The sequence below is a fragment of the Charadrius vociferus genome, unplaced genomic scaffold, assembly GCF_000708025.1.
Source record: "Charadrius vociferus isolate BGI_N301 unplaced genomic scaffold, ASM70802v2 scaffold31, whole genome shotgun sequence".
In the NCBI taxonomy this organism is placed as follows: domain Eukaryota; kingdom Metazoa; phylum Chordata; class Aves; order Charadriiformes; family Charadriidae; genus Charadrius; species Charadrius vociferus.
The window spans coordinates 4,311,435-4,332,374 of record NW_009646966.1 but is presented as its reverse complement, the minus strand read 5'-3'; the positions used below and the strand labels follow the sequence as shown (position 1 = coordinate 4,332,374).

Genomic DNA, 20,940 nt, shown 5'->3' with positions numbered 1-20,940 from the left:
CATTTTGCTGTGTAATGTTAATACTCTTATCCCAGCAACATCTTAGTGAGGTGCACATGTTTTATACCAAGAAGTTCCTTCAGATTTTCCAGAGACAGTTAAAAATCCATCCTGCCAGTAAGAGTCTTTTAAAAAAAAATCTCAAATGCTTATTTGCCCGATTAAGTTAATAATCCTTCAGTTTTACTTGTGGGCACAGGGTTGCACAGAGTTATTCTCATCAGTAGACTTATTTGTCAGATTTCTGGTGGGCATCATGGGACTCACTTTCCCACTGACTCATAAAATGAACCTCCTGATGTGCTGTGGGTAGTTTGTAATGGCAGCTCCAGTTCAGTGTCCCATTACAGTAACAAGTCATTAGAAGCAGCAAAAATGCAGTTGACTCTGTCTCCTGAACACGTTGCTTCCACTATACAAAGGAAAGTGTGGGGAAGTCCTGGTTTGCACCCCATTCCTAGTGTGAAGTACTGGTCTAACAGGCATGGCAGAGACACAAGGTTTTCCTTCTCTTTGGAAGGAAAGACATGCTTTAGGAACAGCCAATGGGTGGAAGATTGTCTTTGAGAAGAGAAAAAATGTATTCAGCTCTAAATGCTGGACAGAAGACTCCCTCTCTGGAGACCATTAAGCTGTACTCTCTCCTTCTGCTTCTCCATCCAGTTGCGTTCAAAGGAGAGAATTTACAGAATCTTTGCAAGAGGCAAGACTGGAATGGAGTTGCTCCTTATTGTATGTGTTTCCTCATGAAAAAGGGAAAAATGGCCTTTTGAATAGCTCTGACATTTGCAAAGTATGTTTTCAGTGAGAAGTAGGTACTGGGGAAAGTAATCTTTGAATTCAGTTTCTTAAAATATTATGCATATCAGCAACTAAGCTGTCATTTTTTGCAAAAGCAACATTGCTAACATAAAGGAAGAACTGGTTTTGGTGAAAGGTGCATCTCAGTGATTTGTCAGAATTACTTGTGTCTTTGGAGACTGACCAGGAGCTGATCTTAATCTGAACTAAACTTTAAACTTGTTTTTGCTTGTCTTATCTTTAGAATTAGATTAGTTATTGAAGTGAGTCTCCCCTCTCACCATGGAAAACACTTGATATGTTTTGAAATGATGAGAACTATTTTAAAAAAATAAAAGTTTTGTTTCCTTTAGCGTGGGGAGAGCATTGACTTCTCTGCAGTGCTGTTCCTAACAAAAGAAATCCTAATAGGTATATTAAAAAATTTTATTTTTTAAAGGAGTTGAGATTATGCTAGGCACTTCATGAAGTCAAAATCAAGCTAAATTCAGGTCACCTGTGCTGAAGAGTTTTCAGCTGAAATTCAACAGGATACAATTAACATTCATTATGAAGTGACATCTATTAAATTAGTAGAACACAAGTGCTTCTAAACAAGAAAGTGCTGCGTGAAACATGATTTTTTTTGTTGTTTTGCTGCTCTCTGGCTTATTAATGCAAATTAAACCCTGTGCTTCTGTCCCTGAAGCTTGAATCATTCTGCTGTGGTGCATGAATGGTATAGAGATTCTTAGGCTAAATGTACAGTGTATAAATGTAGGGGGTGCAACTGCAATGAAAATGAATTTCAAGTATCTTTCTTCAAGAGAATAGTATTTTAAAGGATAGTTTATATTAGTGTTACATTCCAGTGCTTAGTCTATATAAAATGATGAAACAAATAATGCATAAAGTAACTCTACAAAGTTATTATAACATCTCAAGAGAAACCTACTAATTGCTAGTCTTCAAAAAGTGCTGCTACACACCAGTGTATATTTATTTATTTAACCTGTTGTCTCTCTGTAGGAACTTGAACGTGTTACATCATTGCAGACTGGCCTTCAGTTGGCAGCTGTTATTTGCACAAATGGAAGAAGGTATCTTGCTTAAATAACGGCAGAGATTGAAAGGGAGGAAAAGTATTTAAGAAGAAATCTGTAAACCCAGGAAGTTTGCTTGCTGCTGATATTTCCTATTTATGTGTGGAATGGAATTAGGAATAGTAGTTAAAGATACTGGAAGAAATACCATCTGCTTTCTGTCTTGCAGCTCTCACTTTTTTCAATTGGGAGTTGTCTTTAAAACAGCAGCCTTTTGAGATACACTGTTGATCCACAGACAATTTCTGCAGAAGGGAAAACATACCTTCTTAGTATTCTGGTATCATCTCAATTTCTGGGTTTCTCTAGCAATGCTGACAGTCTTGTTTTCTAGCATGTTTTGATGGGCATGTTAGAATCTATCAGAAATATGTTTTGTTTTGCATGTCGTCAAAGATTATGTTCATTTTTAACTTTTGCAGACACCTGAATATAGCAAAGGAAGGCTTCACCCAAACTAGTCTGGGGCTTCTTGCAAATCAAAGGAAACGACAGTTGCTTATTGGACTACTAAAGTCTCTGAGAACAATAAAAACCCTGGTATGTACAGTTGTTTTTGTTCAATGGCAAAAGATTTTTCTTGATTTCTATGTAGTTATCACCTTTATTTTTTTTTTTAGCAAAGAACTGATGTGCGTTTGAGTGAGATGTTGGAGGTAAGTCCCTGCCAGACTATCAAGCTCTTCTAAGTCTTCTTTTGTCATCTCAATTTTGTTCCTTCTTTCCTTCCTTTTGCAAAAAGGCTATGGGTGTGTGAGTGTGATAGAATTATATTTTTATTCTTTTTTTAAATGTTGTGAGAAATACTTTACGTCAAATTAGATAGCCCCTGTATCTTCTGGGAGAGTTTTCTGTCAAAGACTCAATCCTGCCTTTAGATCTGAACACTGAGGCTTGAGTTAGTTCAGTAAGAGTGCTGTGGAGTCTTCACCCCCCCCCCCCCCCCCTCAACTTATACTTCTTTTCTGGCCTTAGCTTGATATTTGGAAGAAAAAAGAAGCTGAGATTTAGCTGACTGATGATATACTGAGTCTGGATAAAGTACTTCTACTGGTAGATTACTGTACAAATTTATATTGGACTCCCTACTTAGTATTTTATTTGTACGTGTAGTAGCTTCTCTCCTTATTCGTTGGGTTGGCTTTTTGTCAGTTGTTGAAAACAGTGCAGCATGCAGGCCATGACACTGAAAATTCTACTGATACAGTGTATATATACTGCCTAAAAATGCAGTAGATACTGCACAGAGCAAAAATAACATCTTAAGGTAATTAAAATGTATGAAAGACATCTTCAGGATTTCATTGACAACTACATTTTAATCATGTATTGTAAAGATTTTTACTTGCTAATTTGCCAAATATTTACAGCTAATACTGGATGGAATGTCATTATGATAATCCCTAGTTACTAAATTTGGAAATTGAGCCTTAATAATTGTAACTCTTAGGATTTGTTGAGTTTAATTCCATATTGTGTAATACACCTTGTCTCAGCACACTTGGTTATTCTTTACCAAGCAAGAATGTATTAATTTACAGGCTGCATAAACATTGCCTTCTGCTCAGTAAGCCCTGTGCAATGAATAGCTTTACATTTGTGTGCTGTATTTTGTTGCACAGGAAATCAACTCTTCAGTGTCTACTGGTAGGAATTGTCTTGAGACAGAGTTGTAGGTGTTGCGTCCACACACAGACCATAACGTCTGATTATCATAATTTGCCAGTGATTTTTAAATGTTAAGGGCTGGAACTGCCCTTTCTGGCTAAGTGCAGTTTTAGAGCTGTGCTCAGTGTCTGCTCCCAATAAGGTGTCCCAGATGTTGGCCAATTTATTGTCTTTACTCCAAGGAGAACTTAGTAGCTTGGAATATGCATGAGCACTATTAGTAGGCATTCACAAAAGAACATTTAAATAGAGTTCCCAATTAAAAAAAGACCAGGCATGAAGCTATAATAACTTACAGAGGTGAGCTACATCAGGAATATATTAGTAATACATGTTATGCAAGCAGGCTTTCTCATTTGAGCTCTGTTAGACTCAGTGGAGCAAGTACTAGGTTTCCAATGGAGAAAGATGCAAAGAGCTATAAATGCAGCAATCATTTTAGACCAATGTACTGTTCTGTTTTCATCTAGTGGATAATGTGTGTGGCGTTTTTTTTGTGTTTTTAGCTAAACTTAATCTGCATTAGAATGCTGCTGTTAAAACCAGTTTCATTTCAGAAACTCCTTTATGATAATAGCCGAATATAAATTGCCCTTGCGTTTTTACTCTTCAATCAATGACTTTGAAATTCCAGTAACAGCTTTGCATTTGAGCTCTCTGAAGCACATAATATCACAGATGTAATTGGGACAACAGAGGGAAGCTCTTAGCTATTAAAGAGGGGTTTCCTTCCTCAAATAACCTTTCTGGCCTCATATCTAAGAGAATACAAAAATAGTAGTTATACCCAAAGCACTGCTTGTGTTCTGTTGGCAAGGTCCTGGGGTTTTACCTTTTTGTGTGTATGTTTTTGTTTTGGTTTTGTCCTGGCATCTTCATGCACTTCCTGATTGAAATGTCTACCTGTTGGATATTCTTCTTATAAATTAGGACAATATTTCCATATTTTTTTTCTAAACTATGTTCTTTTTGTCCTGGGGACTTGTGTGGGCCAGTTGTCTTTAAATTCATTAATTATTAGCTACAGAATGTGTCAAACTAAGTAGTGTTTATTTGGGTATAATGTCAGACTGTCTCCCTTGTCTCTTACTAGGTTTTGTAAACTATGGCAACAGCCTGCAAGTGCCTGAACTTACCTCTTTCCTTCCTCATGAGTAGATCATATTTTATTAACAAGTGTTGAAAGTTGACTGGGAAGATGTTAGTTGTTTTGTTATTAAAACGTTCTGGGGTATGTTTAGTATGAATGCATGAGGAAACAAAACAGCAAGTCATTTGCATAAGGCAATGTAATACATAGTGTTTTCAGATGTTGCTAACATGTTGTCTGTTTCTACTTTTAAACTGCTTGCACCGTAAGTTCTGCAATAGACCCTCACTCATTTCCTTTAAATTTAGCGTATAAATGCAAGAGGCAAAATGTTTTGTTCTTAATGTTTATACATAAGCATGTGAGCAAACGTGGGTGTTGCGGTGTTTGCTTCAAAGCCAAATTAGCTTTCCATTGTATTTTATCCTAAGGAAGAGGACTATCCAGGAGCTATTCAGCTGTGCTTGGAATGCCAGAAAGCTGCCAGCACTTTCAAACATTACAGTTGTATAAGGTAAGGTGACATTGTGCAGATTTCAGCTTCTGTGTGATTTTATTTGCAAATGGTATAAAACGGTGATCACTAATTCTCATTCTCTAAAGCAGCTTTGATCTTAATTTAATTTTCTGTGTAGAAAAGTAAAATTGAGGCATTTATAAAAGCATAAGCATCCTCAGTAGTTTTCCCCCTCCCTGTACCACTACTGGCTAGTTTTCACAATCATAACACTATATAACCTATGTTTGTACTATGTCATTGTTTTGAACTGTTATAGTGTGTTGGCAGGTAAAGTTTCAACTAAGACTGACTTATAACTGTGCTACAACCTACTGCCTGGAAATACCTGAGCTATTTTTTAATAAGCAAGTTTATGTTCTGGAATTAATTTACCTATAGCAAGATGGCTTGTGGAGAGTAACTTACCCTGATTCTTGGCAATTAAATTAGCAAGTGCAGAGCTTCATGCTGTCACGGAGAAATTGCTTTCAGAACCAGAACTAATTCAAATATCTGCAGATCCTCTCTTAGAAAGACTTGATGTTTCCATTGCTTTTTAGAAAGAGAAAAAAAAGAATTGGGTAAACATAAAGTTCAAAGGTATAATAGATATGACAGTAAAGGAGTAAAATGAAGGGAATTTTGATGTTTCATCCACTAAGAAGATCATTAGATTAATTAGATTTTTCTTTCTGTGTTATTTTTAATGAACATTTTAAATTTGTGGGTGAAATTCTGACATCTGCTGTCAGAATGCTCTCTGACTTAGAAGGACTGAGATCTATGAAAACAAATGCTTTGCCTCCTTCTGTCATTTAAATGCACGCTTTGTTGCAACTACAGAGTAATTACCAAGAAAGCTGGCTAGTATTCAAGGACCACCTCTTCCAAGCTCAGGAGCAATGTATCCCGACAAAGAGGAAGTCAGGCAAAAATGCCGGGAGGCCTGCATGGATGAACAAGGAGCTCCTGGAGAATCTCAAAGAGAAAAAGGGAGCCCGTAGAGGGTGGAAGCAAGGACAGGTAGCCTGAGAGGAATACAGAGAATTTGTCCGAGCAGCCAAGGATCAGGTTATGAAAGCTAAAGCCCAGATAGAGTTAAATCAGGCTGAGGACATCAAGGGCAACAAGAAAAGCTTGTAGAGGTATGTCATTGACAAAAGGAAGACTAGGGAAAATGTGGGCCCCCTCCAGAAGGACACAGGAGACCTGGTCACCTGGGATATGGAGAAGGTTGAGGTACTCAGTGTCTCAGTCTTCATTGATAAGGGCTCAGACCACACTGCCCAAAGTTGCAGGGAAGGTTGAGGTACTCAATGACTTTTGTCTCAGTCTTCATTGATAAGGGCTCTGACCACACTGCCCAAAGTTGCAGAAGGCAAAGGCAGTGACTGGGAGAATGAGGTACCACGCACTGTAGGAGAAGACCAAGTTCAAGACCAGCTGAGGAGCCTGAACGGAAACATAATGCCATTTTTAAAAAGGGAAAAAGGAAGACCTGAGGAACTACAGGCTGGTCAGTCTTACCTCTGTGCCTGGCAAGATCATGGAGCAGATCCCCTTGGATATACTAAGGCACATGTAAAATAAGGAGGTGATCAATGACAGCCAACATGGCTTCACTAGAGGTAAATTATGCCTGACAAATTTGGTGGCCTTCTATGACGGTGTTACAGCATTGGTGGATAAGGGGAGAGCAACAAATGTTGTCTACCTGGACTCGTGCAAAGCATTTGACACTGTCCTGCATGACATCTTTGTCTCTAAATTGGAGAGACATGGATTTGACCGATGGACCACTCAGTGGATAAGGAACTGGCTGGATGGTCATGGTCAAAGAGTTGCAGTCAACAGCTCCATGTCCAAGCGGTGATCAGTGACAAGTGGTGTTCCTCAGGTGTTGGTGCTGTTTGCCAGTGACACCAAGCTGTGTGGAGCAGTCGACATGCTGGAGGGAAGGGATGCCATCCAGAGGGACCTGGAGAGGCTTGAGAGGTGGGCCTGTGCAAACCTCATGAAGTTTAACAAGATCAAGTGCAAGGTCTCGCATCTGGGTTGGGGCAATCCCATGTACAAATACAGGCTGGGCAAGAGAATGGTTTAAGAATATCGCTGAGGAGAAGGACTTGGGGGTGTTGGTTGATGAGAAGCTCAACACGAGCCAGCAACGTACCCTTGCAGCCCAGAAAGCCAATGTTATCCTGGGCGGCATCAAAAGAAGCGTGGCCAGCAGGTCGAGGGAGGTGACTCTGCCCCTCTGCTCTGCTTTCGTGACACCCCTCCTGGAGTACTGCATCCGACTCTGGAGACCTCAACATAAGAAGAACATGGACTGTGCAGGTCCAATGGAGGGCCATGAAGGTGATCAGAGGGCTGGAGCACCTCTCTTATGAAGACAGGCTGAGAGAGTTGGGGTTATTCAGCCCGGAGAAGAGAAGGCTCCGGGGAGACATTATAGTAGCTAAAGGGGGCTGAAAGGAGAGCTGGGGAAGGACTCTTTACAAGGGTGTGTAGTGATAGGAGGAGGGGTAATGGTTTCAAACTGGAAGAGAGTAGATTTAGATTAGGAATCAGGAAGAAATTTTTCACTTTGAGGGGGGTGAGGCACTGGCACAGGTTGCCCAGAGAAGTTGTGGCTGCTCCATCCCTGGAGGTGTTCAAGGCCAGGCTGGATGGGGCTTTGAGCAACCTGGTCTAGTGGGAGGTGTCCCTGCCTATGGTAGGGAACTAGATGATCTTTAAGGTCCCTTCCAACCTAAATCATTCTATGATTCTGCCCATAATCCTTGATTTCAGTTTAGATTCTGCTTTTGAGGTATGGTTGTTTTAGGATCTGAAGATTCACCAGAAAAGTGTATGAAGTTAGAAATTGTACCTGGAATTAAGCCCCCCTCTATTCTGAAGTCAGATTTCAAAGCTGCTTTTTGCTTTCTTTTTGATTCCATAAAACTTCTGTGTGGATATAAATCGACTGTGCAGCCAACGTTTGCCTACATATATTAGAATTTTGAATCTCTTCTTTATGTAGTAGTGGATGAAAACTGTTCTTATGTGTTTGAATGAGGAAAAATGACTGTGATTTCCCTCAGTCCTTGACAATTCAGTTGTTGAGAAGCAAAATGACTCCTGAACGACTTTTGCTCTACTTAACTCTACCATCTGTAGAGATGGGTCTTGCAGTCTTCCATACCTATGTCTTGTCTATGCTGTTCAGTAAACTCTCCTTAGGATTTGTTGCTCTTTCAGATGCTCGGTGGCTCTGAACATTAGTCTGATTTATTCTGCATATCTCCTGCATTTTTTTCTTTTGGAGAAATTAGCAACATTTTTTCAGCTAGAAAAGGCAGCTTGATTTCTTAAAATCTTGCAGTGCTCACCTGGAAAACCTTGCTTTTTCGAGATGTAGGTTAAATTATGCAGTTTCTTTGACTTAAATTTTGTTTCGTATAAATGATATGAAAGTTTCTGTTTAATCTTGAATCACTTCAAGCTTTTATTGCAGCTTCAAAGTTTATCTCCACTACGCTATGTCCAGTGTAGCAAAATTTGGAACTTAAACTATCAGTTCATGTTTTTGCCATTTAGGATACTTAACCGCAAAAGTCATGCTATTTTATATCTGATAGCATACTGACAAGATACGTGACAAGTAGCTGTGGGGATTTACTTTGTTGCACTCAAAGGATATCCTGGCATCCAAGAAGACAGTTTTTTGAAAGAAAGGATGGTAACAGAAAAAATTGGCACTGCTTAGAGCTTGTTTTTGTTTGCGTTGTGAGAGCAGAAGGACATTTTAGCTGTAAATCCCAGCCCTAGTGCATACATGTCAGTGTCTGTGCACTGTTCTACTTTCAGAAGTCTGAGAGAATACGCATTGTATGGAGTAATGTCTTGTTAGCAGGGAATTAGGCTAAATGAATAAGTAGGTCTTTTGCATTTCTTTTTAGGATTGCGGTAAAAAACAGCTAGTCAAGAAAACAGACGTGCTAGCCTTTATAACGTGTGCTTAAATGAGTCATGACCTCTCTATCTTAGTGTGAAATTTTCACAGTATCCCTTTGATTGTCCACTGTCCACATGACAAGAATCAATGCCTTCCTTTGTACAATCATTCTTCACATTTTTCTTGCTAGATGGTGGTAGGAATTAGGTGTAGCTCTTAAACAGCAGGGGACTCAAATCTTTCTATGAAGTGTATAACTTTTATTTTGGTGCTTGTCCTCCTTTGAAATAACAGGCTGGATTTCTATTATTTTTGTTCTCCATTGTCTTCTTGCTTTGGAATGCTTGCATTATGAGATTAGTTTTTGTTTAAAAATATAAATCAAAGTCTTCTGCCTTCTGCTTGTTGATCAGTTCTGGTGTGAGTAGATTCCCTTGAAAAACCTGTAGGAAAATGTAGTGACAGATAATGGGATGACTCTGTCTGTTGCATTTAGGTCAAAATACTACTTCTGTTATATTGCAGTAATGTGCCTTTTAAATATGCGCTAATTTAGATTTGTATGCATGGGGATGCAAAGAAAAAGACTTCTAATACATTTTTTATCAATTAAATGAATGCCTTGAATTAAATTTTCAATTATGGTAAATGGACTTTCATAATAATCATGTAGCCATTATGTCCCAGCACTACCTTTATAATTCTGGCTAAGAAAATACAGACAGATTTAGCTGCACACTGCATTTCTACATCTTCACCTCAATATTTTAATAAAGTTACTTTTCTTATGAAATTTTGTGATCACACCTTCTTTTTCTAAATTAGTCAGCATAAATGTAGACTGTATTCTTGCAAACACCTCTTTATGTCATAGCTTGGTTGAATACATAAACTATAAATGTGTGTATTTAAAATTGGTGCTTGAGCCCTCACTTGAATGGGAAGACAGCATTGTCACAGGAGTTGTATGGATAATAATCAAGAAATGGTTTTTAGAGCCCAGGAAGTTTTTCAGCCCCACGTTGCAATAGTCAAGCAAGTTCTTCCTCTGTGTAAGTGTGTAAGTTACCTGACTGAGGTGAAAAAATCCATGTTTATTTTTAATTTAGTGAGAAAAGGTAAAGAAATGCCAGATTAGCAGCAGCACGTTCATGACATTTGTTTGAAAGGAATCATAGTCCTGTGTTTATAGGGTACCTGCCACCATTAGGGGCTTTGTGAATTTTCCCAGGACTTACAGCACTACAATTGCTTAATTTGTTCAATCTGTGCAGGGACTGCCTGTGTGTTGCATCATTTTTTGCTAGTGTCAGCAGCTTCTATATTTTAGGCCAGTTAATTTTAACACGTAAACCAACTATATCTTTATACGCAGGGGGTGATGGTCTATGCTCTATCTCATTCTAAAGATGGAAAGGAGGAGTGATTCTGTGCACAGAGCAAGGTTCTTACTCTTGTGCTAATGTCTTCTTGCTTGCTAGAAGAACTGAATAACAGGAAATGCTCATAAACTCCGGCAGGAGATGTAGTAACATGAAATTGTTGTGGAGGCTTTTCTGTTTGCAGACTTGTTGCATGTGGAGAAACAAGAAAGAAATAATGGCTACTCAATTTAGTGTTTAATGACAGCTTTTTCTGATACAGTTTTTTCTATTTAAAGCTTTCTTTGGAGGGTGTTGTGTCGAGGTTATCTAACAGAACTGAAAAAGGAGGGGTGATGGGCATATCACTTAAGTGGAGACAACTAGGCAGGAAATCTAGAATCCATCTTTTGATAGTTAACTTAGGCTCCTTAGGAGAAGATTCAGAGTGCAGAAGTAAGCTGTCTAAATCAGGTATGGCAATTATCCCATGAAAACTCTGTGCTTTCCATGCCGAAGAGAATACCCTGCCTATTTCTTGGTTACCTTGACCCTCCCAAACAAAAACACAGAGGTCATATTTTGTGTCTTATTTTTCTGGCTGGTGTTCTGACATTTTTAAAGCTGATTATCGGAAAGGAGCAGTTGTGCCTTTCTTTGTCCTGAATAGTTTCTCTTACGATAGCTATTTTTGTTAATCTTTCTATACCAAATATAGCTCGGAGAAGTGATATGATGGTCTTACACAACTCCCAAAAAATCTTTTTAAGCTTAAGTTCTTCTTTTTCTTTTAATGTTTCTGTAAGGTGTTTCTGAGCAACAAGTAAAAGTTACTATACCATAGTCTGCAAAGACTTGATAGCCCTGACCTTTCAGGTTATGTTCTGCTGTAAACCAGAGTGCCAAATCAAAACGTTTAGAGCACAAATTTCTTGGGGTTTGGGAATGTCTTTGAATGCTCGGGTAAAGGATGGGGTCTTGTCTCGGCCCTCTTAACACTGTTGCACTGTAAACACAGGATAATGTGCTGCTGCAGCAAATGTTTTGATTTGAAGTGTTAGGAATACTGCAAATGGCTGCATTAAGGGCCTTTCAGTAGGAACAGTAGTGTGGTGATGCTAGTCTGACACAGTAACAGCAGATTTATGATAAATTACTATATTGTGGCTTGGTAGCAGGCAAATATGTTGTTTGGAAACAAGAAACTTGGTGTGAAATGTTAATATGATCAGTAGTTTGATTTTAAACATTTTTTTCTTTTATTAATAGTGAGTTGAATTCAAAACTGCAGGACACCTTGGAACAAATAGAGGTAAGAATTAATACATAGATGTTTAGTATAAGTTAGTATTTAACCTCTAGGTACTAGAGCTTTCTAATGCAGCGTTATTAGCAATTACAGAACATGCACATTTCTTTCAAATACAGTCTTTGAAATGCTATAGTCATTGCTATTCATTTAGCCTTTTGTGCTGAAGTCAAATGATGTAAAATATGCTGTCAAATGTATAAGCCTAGCTCACTAATTGTCTCCACTTTAAGTGCTGAAGCGGTCAAATAAAACAGGCACGTAACATTTGAAGTACTGGAATACGGTATGCTCCCTTTATGGTGAAGATGCATGCTGATTTTCACTCCATAAACTGCTTTTAGACTACTCCTAAATAGTTGTGAAAAGTAGGTTAGCAGCATGCCAAAAGGTTTGTATAAGCTACACAGGAGGTCACAGTTTCACTGGAAATTTTAGAGGTCAGCAAACTGGAAACTTCTGGATAGGGCCAGTGCTAAGCCATGGGAGGTAAGACTTGAATAGCTGAGAAAGATTTGCCTAAGACAGAAGATCAGTTGAAGTTGGTAGACAGTATTGCAAAAGCAAACAAATATGAAATGGTAAGTGTCTTGCTGGAAATTGGTAGCAAAAAAAAAAAAAAGTTCACAAACAATAGGAATTCTTTTAAGTCCATTACTAGGTAGTTTTGAGCTGGAACTTGACAAGCTTTTTGTAAGAAGTATAGTAATGTAGATATGTATAATGTATACATCGTGCATGTAATGCCTACACACGTAAAGCATAGCAGGAAATTGAATTAGCTATCCCAGCAGCCCTCTATGCCTCTGGCCACGTGCTCTTTAGAAAGTCAGATAAGTGCATGTATTATTGTACCTTGTTATTTAATTCCCTGTACAATTAGAACTTTGTTAAATTTCCTTCATTTATGCCTTTGTACTTTTGCTTTCTTTCAAAGCTTTTCTTTGTTCTTTTACTCTTTCACTGATATATGCTCTATTCAGAGCATGGCTGGTTCAAAAGAGCTAATGAAATGACTGTTTTGTTCTCATTCTCACATAGGCGAGTCATTAAACTCGTCCTTTTTTTTTTTTAATCACTCAGCTTTCATTCCTATTGCTTTCATTTACGTACCATTTATTACTTGTGAGCAAACATTGAAGTTGCTTAAAAGGAGACATGCATCTTCCTTCCAGTAACAGCTTTGCAAAGCAAATTCTGCTCATGCTAAAATCTGGTAAAATGTGCCATGTTGGTTGGTGATAGCAATTCACAGCTAGCTAAATAATAAATGAAGATCTTGGATATGATTATTTCTGGATTTATAGAAATATCTTGTTTCCCTCCTGGGAAAGCATCTTATTTTCTATTGGAATTATATTTATACATATGGGAGAATGTAAGTCATAGAGCATTCGTGTCTCTCCTTATGTCCATACCTTTTTTCTTTCCTTTTTTTTTCCTTTTGTAATGTAGGTTTTAACATTGACCTTAATTTTATTCTGTTTTACAAATAAAATGCAAGGTGGCTATAGTGGAAGGAACCATTGAAAAATGTAGCTGAAGAGATTAATGTGCTGTGTGTTTAAGAACTCTGTTCATGGGCAGTTTGATATCCCTGTTTCTCTCATTTCATGCAGAACAGCTGTACAAAGAGAAAGAATTTTTTTTTTTAAAATCAGTATGTGGCTGAAATTCAAATTGCTGAGTAACTCTTCGGAGAAGTTCTGAATCTTTAGGTTACTTGTCCTTTTACCATTTTGCTTAGGAAGAAATGCAGTACTCAGTTGTATTCTACTCTTCTTTCTTGTGCTTAAAGAAAATACTGATCTGCTTAAATAAAAAAACACACCACCAAAATAAAACACCCCCCCAAAACCCAACAGCAAAAACTGCACCTCCCCCCCTTTCCCCCAATCTCTAGAATTAAAATCCATAAAGATTGTGTGGCTAATGAAGTAATTAATGAAAATTACTGGAGGAAGTAGAAGTACATGCATACTAAACAACCATCTCCTGTGGTTTCTATTTGCAAGAGCAAGACTACATTGCAAGATCCTTAAATAATAAGAATTGAAATGGCTTTAGTGGCTAGCGTGGAGAGAAAATATGTGCTAGCTGTGTATGTTATCATATGTTCTTGATTCCTGTTTTCTTGCATTGTTGATTGAAAATAACTAGAATTAGGCTGTGTGTATCTGAATGTATTACAGTATCTAAGTGAGAATTATGTTACTAAGCTACACGGTCAAATTCTTATTAGTTAGTCGTTAGGTATATGATCCTATTTTAGTGTTGTTTGGGTTTTTTTTTCATTCAGTGCACATAATAGATGAACTTCATTTATTGCAAAGCTGTTCAGTATGCTCAGCCACAGCTGTGATGGCAGAACACACGTGTGTGTGTGTGTGTGTGCACGCTTTCTTTTCTTCTCTTGTGGTACTGATCATTGTGTTGGTATAGTAGTCCATAAATGACTTATTTCACAAGGAACTTCTAAGTGAGACAGTGTTAATTCCATTTAATAGATGGCATCAGAGGGTTAAGAAGTCTATGATTGAATTGCTTGAGCTGAAACACCTTTGGAACATTTTAGGTTTTTTCCCTACGTCTGGGTTTTTCTTAGGAACGGGAGTAGACCAAGTTAGAAAGCCCAGCTCTCCCATATTGTGGTGCTAGGCCTTCTCAAAGTAAACATCACTTTGAATTTTACTTCAGTGAAGTAGTGTACTTTTTACTGTGCTTGTGCTTGGTAACAGTGGAACTGTTTAGCTGACAAGAATTTCAGACTGAAGCACCGCAGGCTGCAAGAAGTCATATTTGAGCACCTCAAAATAGTCCAGCAGTGTACAGAATTGGCTATTGTACAAGCATACTTATTAGACTGTTTAAATAAGCATCTTTTCCTTGCTTGCTGTTGTTTAAGTAATGTATTACTTGGCCTGTTTTTATTAAGTGTTTAACACGTTTTTTCCTTCATTTATGTAGGAACAGTTGGACGTAGCGCTCTCCAAAATATGCAAGAACTTCGATATCGGTCATTATACAAAGGTTCAGCATAGGCAGCTTGGAAAAACACAGGTTAGTACTCATCTTCTGAGTAAGTCACAAAGAACAGTGGTGTAACAGCGTGAAGCTTTGAGTATGGTGACGGAAATCTATTTTTCTAATGCTGATGAATCTTGCTGAGTATACGAAGACTTTTATAATGTTCTGATTATTTAACAGTAATTGCTAAAGGGAAACTGTGTATTATTGTAACGTAGCTTGTTGGACATGGTGTAACTGCAACAGTTCCATATTTCAGCTCTATTTGTAATGCTGTTTGCATTATTACTGTATTTGGGCATGTGAGTACTATTTTTCATAGCCTGGTCCCTGTTACTGAATTGTGCACAAGCTGTACCTTCTATGTACCTTCTTATTTTATGTTGTACTCGAATGAGACAGGAATGAATATGTGAGGAGATATTATTCTTGACAACAAAATATGACACAAGGCATGTGAAACCTATACTGTGGTCATGCCCTAAAAGTTAGGTCTCAGTGTGCCTAGAGCTTTTTATGTGTAAACAAGAGTAGGTCTAAACTCTCTGATAGGATGTAGTTCTTCTCTTCTGTTGGTGCACTGCCTTGAGGCTTAGGATGGTTTCTCTGGGAAGGCGGTGAGCTTGTTTCCTTCTGAAGCAGTTATGCAGTGTGGGAACTAGTACCAAGCTCCTGTGATGTCAACCAGGGTAAGGAGAGGAGAAAGTCCTGGAGGCATCTTTCGTCAGTGATTGGTGTTCATAACATAATGAGGCTAAACATGGTGGCACCAGCGCAGCAACGATGCTTTGCTTGGAGAAGAGATTCCGCCAGAAAGCTTTAGTTGCTAAAGATCATGTCAAAGTGCCTGTCCCCTGATGAAGACAAGACAGGGATCCCATTCATTCTTTATTATGCTTGGGGTTTTTTAATGTTGTTTCCCAGTATTCGGGAGCATGGCTGACATTAGAATGCCTTTTGGGGGGTTGTTTTTAAATTTTTTGTTTGGGTTTTTTTTTTTCTTTCTAATTAGAACCTTTCTAGCAAAGTAAGGTTCTTTTTCCGTGGCCTGACTATGATAACAGTGTAGCTTTGCAATAGGATAGAAACGGATTTCTCTTCCCATACTTTGAAAATGTGCAGAACCATTGGAGTGCCTAAAGACTGCAACTTAAAATTGGGGGAGAAGATTAATTAGACTTTTACTTTGCTCGTGCATTGTATGCAATTTCTTTATTTAATGAACAAAAGCATATAATGCATTCACTGCTCCAAAGTCTAGCGCATGATATGTTGAAAAAGGCAGACTTTTTGTTGGAGAGGAAGGAAGTTTATGAACAACACAAAAGTGTTATTTGTTACTGCACAATTTATGCTCTTTCCTCATGATAGAATGACTTGGGTTTGATATTCTTTTTATTACTATTAAAGTATGTGTTTTGAACTTGTCCTGCAAAGAATTTAGTTGCATCGTTATTGAAGTATCTCCCATTTTGACCCCTCCTCGTTAAACAAAATGATAAGAACTTTCAGTGTCTTCAGTACTTTTCGTGTTTTCATTCGTCATTCTGTTTTCTTTGGCTAATTCAAGTTAAGAGTAGCTGCAGAAGATTGATTATTTGCGATAGGATTGAGCAGAATTGCTCGTTCATTTCTTATGGGCATAATTGAGTTCTCAGCTCTTGTCAACAGCTGAGAATGTGAAATAGCAAGTAGTGAAACTGACCATTTTCAAATTGCAGGATCTACTAACTTCATTCCTGCATATCAAATAATCTTTTTTATCAATTCTTATATACTGTATATACTGATTATTAGCATATCTTGAAACGGTGAGAAAGTTCAGTGTCTGAAATGGACTGATGTTATGTACGGTTTATTAACAAAGGATCGGGGAATTAGCCTGATCTGAAACTCGGCCATGGTTATGGCAAAACTTATATAGTCATCAGTGTTTAGTACATGTAGTTTTGTTTTGTTTTGTTTTTTTTTCCTGGAAAAAATAGTTTTATTAAATAATGTCATATTTTGTTTTTATTGCAAAGAGGGTTTTTGTAAGAAATATTGATGTAATGTGCATGCCTTTCTGTAACACTTAATCCTACTTTATATTCTTGAAGGAAGAACTTGGTTTGGCAAGTGGATGGATTGAAGACTTTGTGGTTTTAGGTTTACTAATTGCAAAGGAAATATTTTTATTTTCGTTGGAAGTGTTTCCAGTGGGAAGAATAGCACTGATCTCAACGCATTTCTCTGAGGCATTCATCAACAACTGGGATAGTAAATGAACGAATCAGTAAATTCTCTAATTAAATATATTATATCTGTGTATATATTGACAGGCTGAGAGAGTTGGGGTTGTTCAGCCTGGAGAAGAGAAGGCTCCAGGGAGATCTTATAGCAGCTTTCCAGTACCTAGAGGGAGCTGAAAGGAGAGCTGGGGAAGGACTTTTTACTAGGGCATGTAGTGATAGGATGAGGGAGAATGGCTTTAAACTGAAAGACGGTAGATTTAGATTAGATATTAGGAAGAAATTTTTCATTTTGAGGGTGATAAGGCACTGGCACAGGTTGCCCAGAGAAGTTGTGGAAGCTCCATCCCTGGAGGTATTAAAGCCCCATCCAGCCTGGCCTTAGAGCAACCTGGTCTAGTGGGAGGTGTCCCTGCCTGTGGCAGGGGGGTTGGAACTCGATGATTTTCAGGGTCTCTTCCAACCTAAACCATTCTATGATTCTATGTAAAATTAATATTTACTAGTGATAATGTCTAAAACCCAGTGAGTTAGAGGGAGAATGGCAGGGGAAACTGATTTTACTGGTAATACCTGAACTCTTTTACGTTACCATATTGTAATATTGCCAAGTCCTACGTTAGGTATTTTTGAAACAAAGATTAGAGGTCATGCTTACAGTCTCCTGTGTTCAGTACTGAAAGAGACTTAGCTTAAAAGACTATGGCAAATGACAAATTGAATTTTGCTATTTGATTTTGTGTTATTCCTTTTCTTTCAGACAGCAATGGACCAGTTACATATGCACTTCACTCAAGCCATTCACAACACTGTGTTTCAAGTAGTCCTTGGATATGTGGAGCTGTGTGCAGGAAACACAGACACCAAGTTTCAGAAGTTACAGTACAAAGACCTCTGTACAGTATGTAGTACTTGCATATATGTGCATTTTTTGATCTGAAGTTTTCCACTGTTGTGAGCGTACCTTATGTGAGTAGGGACTCGGTTATCATCCCGTTACTCCTAACTTTGTATCGGATTCATTGCACTTTTTGGTATCAAGATAAGGGACAGCTGTAATACTGAGATGCAAAAGCCTGATGATAGGCAGATCGTGGACTGGGCATAACTGTGTATTTTCCTTCACTATAGATTTTAAATGCAGTTTCTGTGTCTGTTTTGTTTATTTAAAAAAAAAATTAACGGAGTAAATTACTGTATTTTGAGTAGTATTTTTAGTTCACTCTAATTCTTTCACTTGTGATCTTACTGTTACACCCTGAGAAATTTTCTTAAACTTCAGTGGTGGGGAGAGAGAGTGAGATATTTTAGGTGGTTGTAACAATGATTTAAAACTTGAAATTATGTTTCTATCTTGAACGTTCTTCATGTGTTTGTTTCAGTCACAGACAGACTAAGCCCTCATCGTACTTCATCAACTCAAGCACCTACCCCATCAGTTGCAATTTATTAAATCAAAGTACAGTCACAAGGAGATTTAAGTTTATATTCTGATCCACTCTCTGCTCTTTCACATCTCAGATCTCCTGGGATTGTGTAGCTTCAACTAGTAAACAACGCATCTACATTGAAAACCATTTCATTGTGAAGAGGTGCCCCTTTGACTTTGAAGGCTTACATAATCTAAGAGTGTTCATATGAGCGAAAGTGGATTATGAAAAATTAATTTATTGGGAGTAATTGACATAAGTATTAATGAACAGAATGAGTAAGGTTCCCGATAGGTTGTATTTGCACTTCACCAGGATGAATTCTAGTGGAAGAAAGTCAGCAAACCTTGATCTCTGTTCTCCAGACTGCAACCCTTTTGTACTTCTGCTTTAAGTCTTCAGAGGATGCTTTTGTTTTAATTTTTTAGTTTCTAATGCACTTTGGTTTTTTATGCCTTATACTTCTGTATGCCCTTCAGTATTTTTTCTCATTCTTTGCTACTATTTATGATACTAAGCCCATTTATTTATGTTTACAAAAATTACTACTGAGCTCCTCCTGGCATCTTCTGAAATACAAATTTTTGCGGCTGTTAATCCTTACCCTTTACAGCGCAGAACAATCTTTCAGATTAGTGGAAATACCATATTTTGTAATACACAGTAAGAGAGTGGCTTTAACTGTGTGGTTACAAAATTGTTACCTCGTTATTTCTATTTGGTTTTCCTTCTGCAGAACCCTCATGAGATGCTTCTTTAGTTATGTGATCCTGCAATAGCTGGAATCTGGCAGTCTGTATAAAGGAAGGTATCCAAACTTTGGGACCATAAAGTACTATGAATACCGCAGTAATTTCCTTGAAATTTATTGATTTTTTTTTTTTTTTTTTTATTACTCCCTCAGTAACAATTGGGTGTTTTTAGATGGTACGTGCTCCTGCCAGGAGCATTATTTAGGCTTAGAAATCAAGAGAACATGATTAAATAGAAAGTAAAGATGTGTAGTTTATAATTTATTTTTTTTTTACCTGAAAGCTGAAAAATAGGAGGGGTGTAAGTGATGCATCTGCATTTGTGAAGAAATCTGTCCTGTCTAATGTTTATTATCCAACAAATGTGATAGTCAAGCTTATCAAGGTTTTGTTGCAATTTGTTGCTCAGGAAGGACACTAATTGTTTAGAAAGCTGTGGTTATATCAGTGGATGAGGATTCAATTCAGGGGGAATTGATTGCTTTGATTAAGGGTTTGCTCTCTATAGAATCCGTGGTTGATTATTTTGGTGGTTATGTTGATGTCACTCTACAGTGTTGCAGAAGCTGTTACTATTTTTGAAGAGTTTTGTTGTAACTGTAATGCCAAAGCTTTTGTATCATCTTGGATATACATTTTGGGGTTAGCGTGCAGTATCCACATGGTAAAAGCTAACTAGCCAGGCGGAAGTTGATTGTGGACACTGCAGTAGCAACGGGAAAGTATGAACTGTTTTCTACAGCACTGTTAGTTTGAAGTGCCAATTTCCAGAATTCTCTGAGAACCTTTAAAAAATAACATAGTCGAAATCACATTTGTGTACCTGGACTGTGCTCTTGTTTATAAGCTGTGACACTGTGCTTCTTCACAGCTAGTGAGATGAGGGTGACTTACCATTGCCACTCAGATAAGCAATATATTTTACAGTCTTTTCTTTACCCAGCAAGACCCCCTTCTCAAATTCATCCCTTTACCTGACAATCTCATCTTAGATATCCCTACTGTGTATCGATCTCTGATAAAATTGACACTCTTCACTAATGAATATCTTTAAGATAATAAGCTAATTGGAATTGGCTCTTTTGAGCAGGGTGGATTGGGGAGGTAGGACAGCTGCCATCTACGTTTGTTTGGTTTTAAACTACTTGTGTCTGATTGGACACAAGAGGAAAATTTTTCATGATGAGAACAATCAGCCATCCGAATAATCTCCCCAGGGGAGCGGTGGATTCCCCATCATTCGACACTTTTAAGATTCAGATGGACAAGGGGCTGGGCCGTCTTGTCTAGACCGTGCTTTTGCCAAGAAAGGTTGGACCAGATGATGCTTGAGGTCCCTTCCAACCTAGTATTGTGTGATTCTATGATTCTATACTTCTTTATACAGCATTCAGTCCAATGGGGCATCAGCCAGGATGGCTTCTGTGTACTACTGAAGTACAAGAATCAATATCTTTGAACTGACATGGTGGCTGCATCCCTTTTTGATGGTGAGATGTGCTGACCATTAGGCTGTATAGCTTTACTTTTGTATCTACCTTGCTTTTCCATAAATATAAGAGGTGGTTAATATATGGGCCAACTGAAAAACAAAAGAAAAGGCATTAACAAACAAACTTTGCACTTTTAGACAGCATTTGATTAGTTGACTAAAATCAGGCATTTGTCAGCTCAAATACTTTTGAAAAAGAAAAGCACCTCAGCTGTGTGAATATGGAGGTTTTTGTATGATTTGTTTTGCCTCTGA

At 37.9% G+C, this 20,940-nt stretch overlaps 1 protein-coding gene across 1 annotated transcript in view; it reads left to right on the top strand.

Annotated features, from left to right (window-relative positions):
* Window positions 1–20,940, top strand: part of CCDC132 (coiled-coil domain containing 132) — a 91,972-nt gene that overhangs the window by 15,388 nt on the left and 55,644 nt on the right. Inside the window, exons 7-13 of the mRNA XM_009895372.1 lie at window positions 1,810–1,880; window positions 2,306–2,423; window positions 2,504–2,539; window positions 5,073–5,155; window positions 11,714–11,756; window positions 14,721–14,813; window positions 17,772–17,912. Coding sequence (XP_009893674.1) covers window positions 1,810–1,880; window positions 2,306–2,423; window positions 2,504–2,539; window positions 5,073–5,155; window positions 11,714–11,756; window positions 14,721–14,813; window positions 17,772–17,912 — 585 coding nt within the window. The remainder of the gene's footprint in view (window positions 1–1,809; window positions 1,881–2,305; window positions 2,424–2,503; window positions 2,540–5,072; window positions 5,156–11,713; window positions 11,757–14,720; window positions 14,814–17,771; window positions 17,913–20,940) is intronic.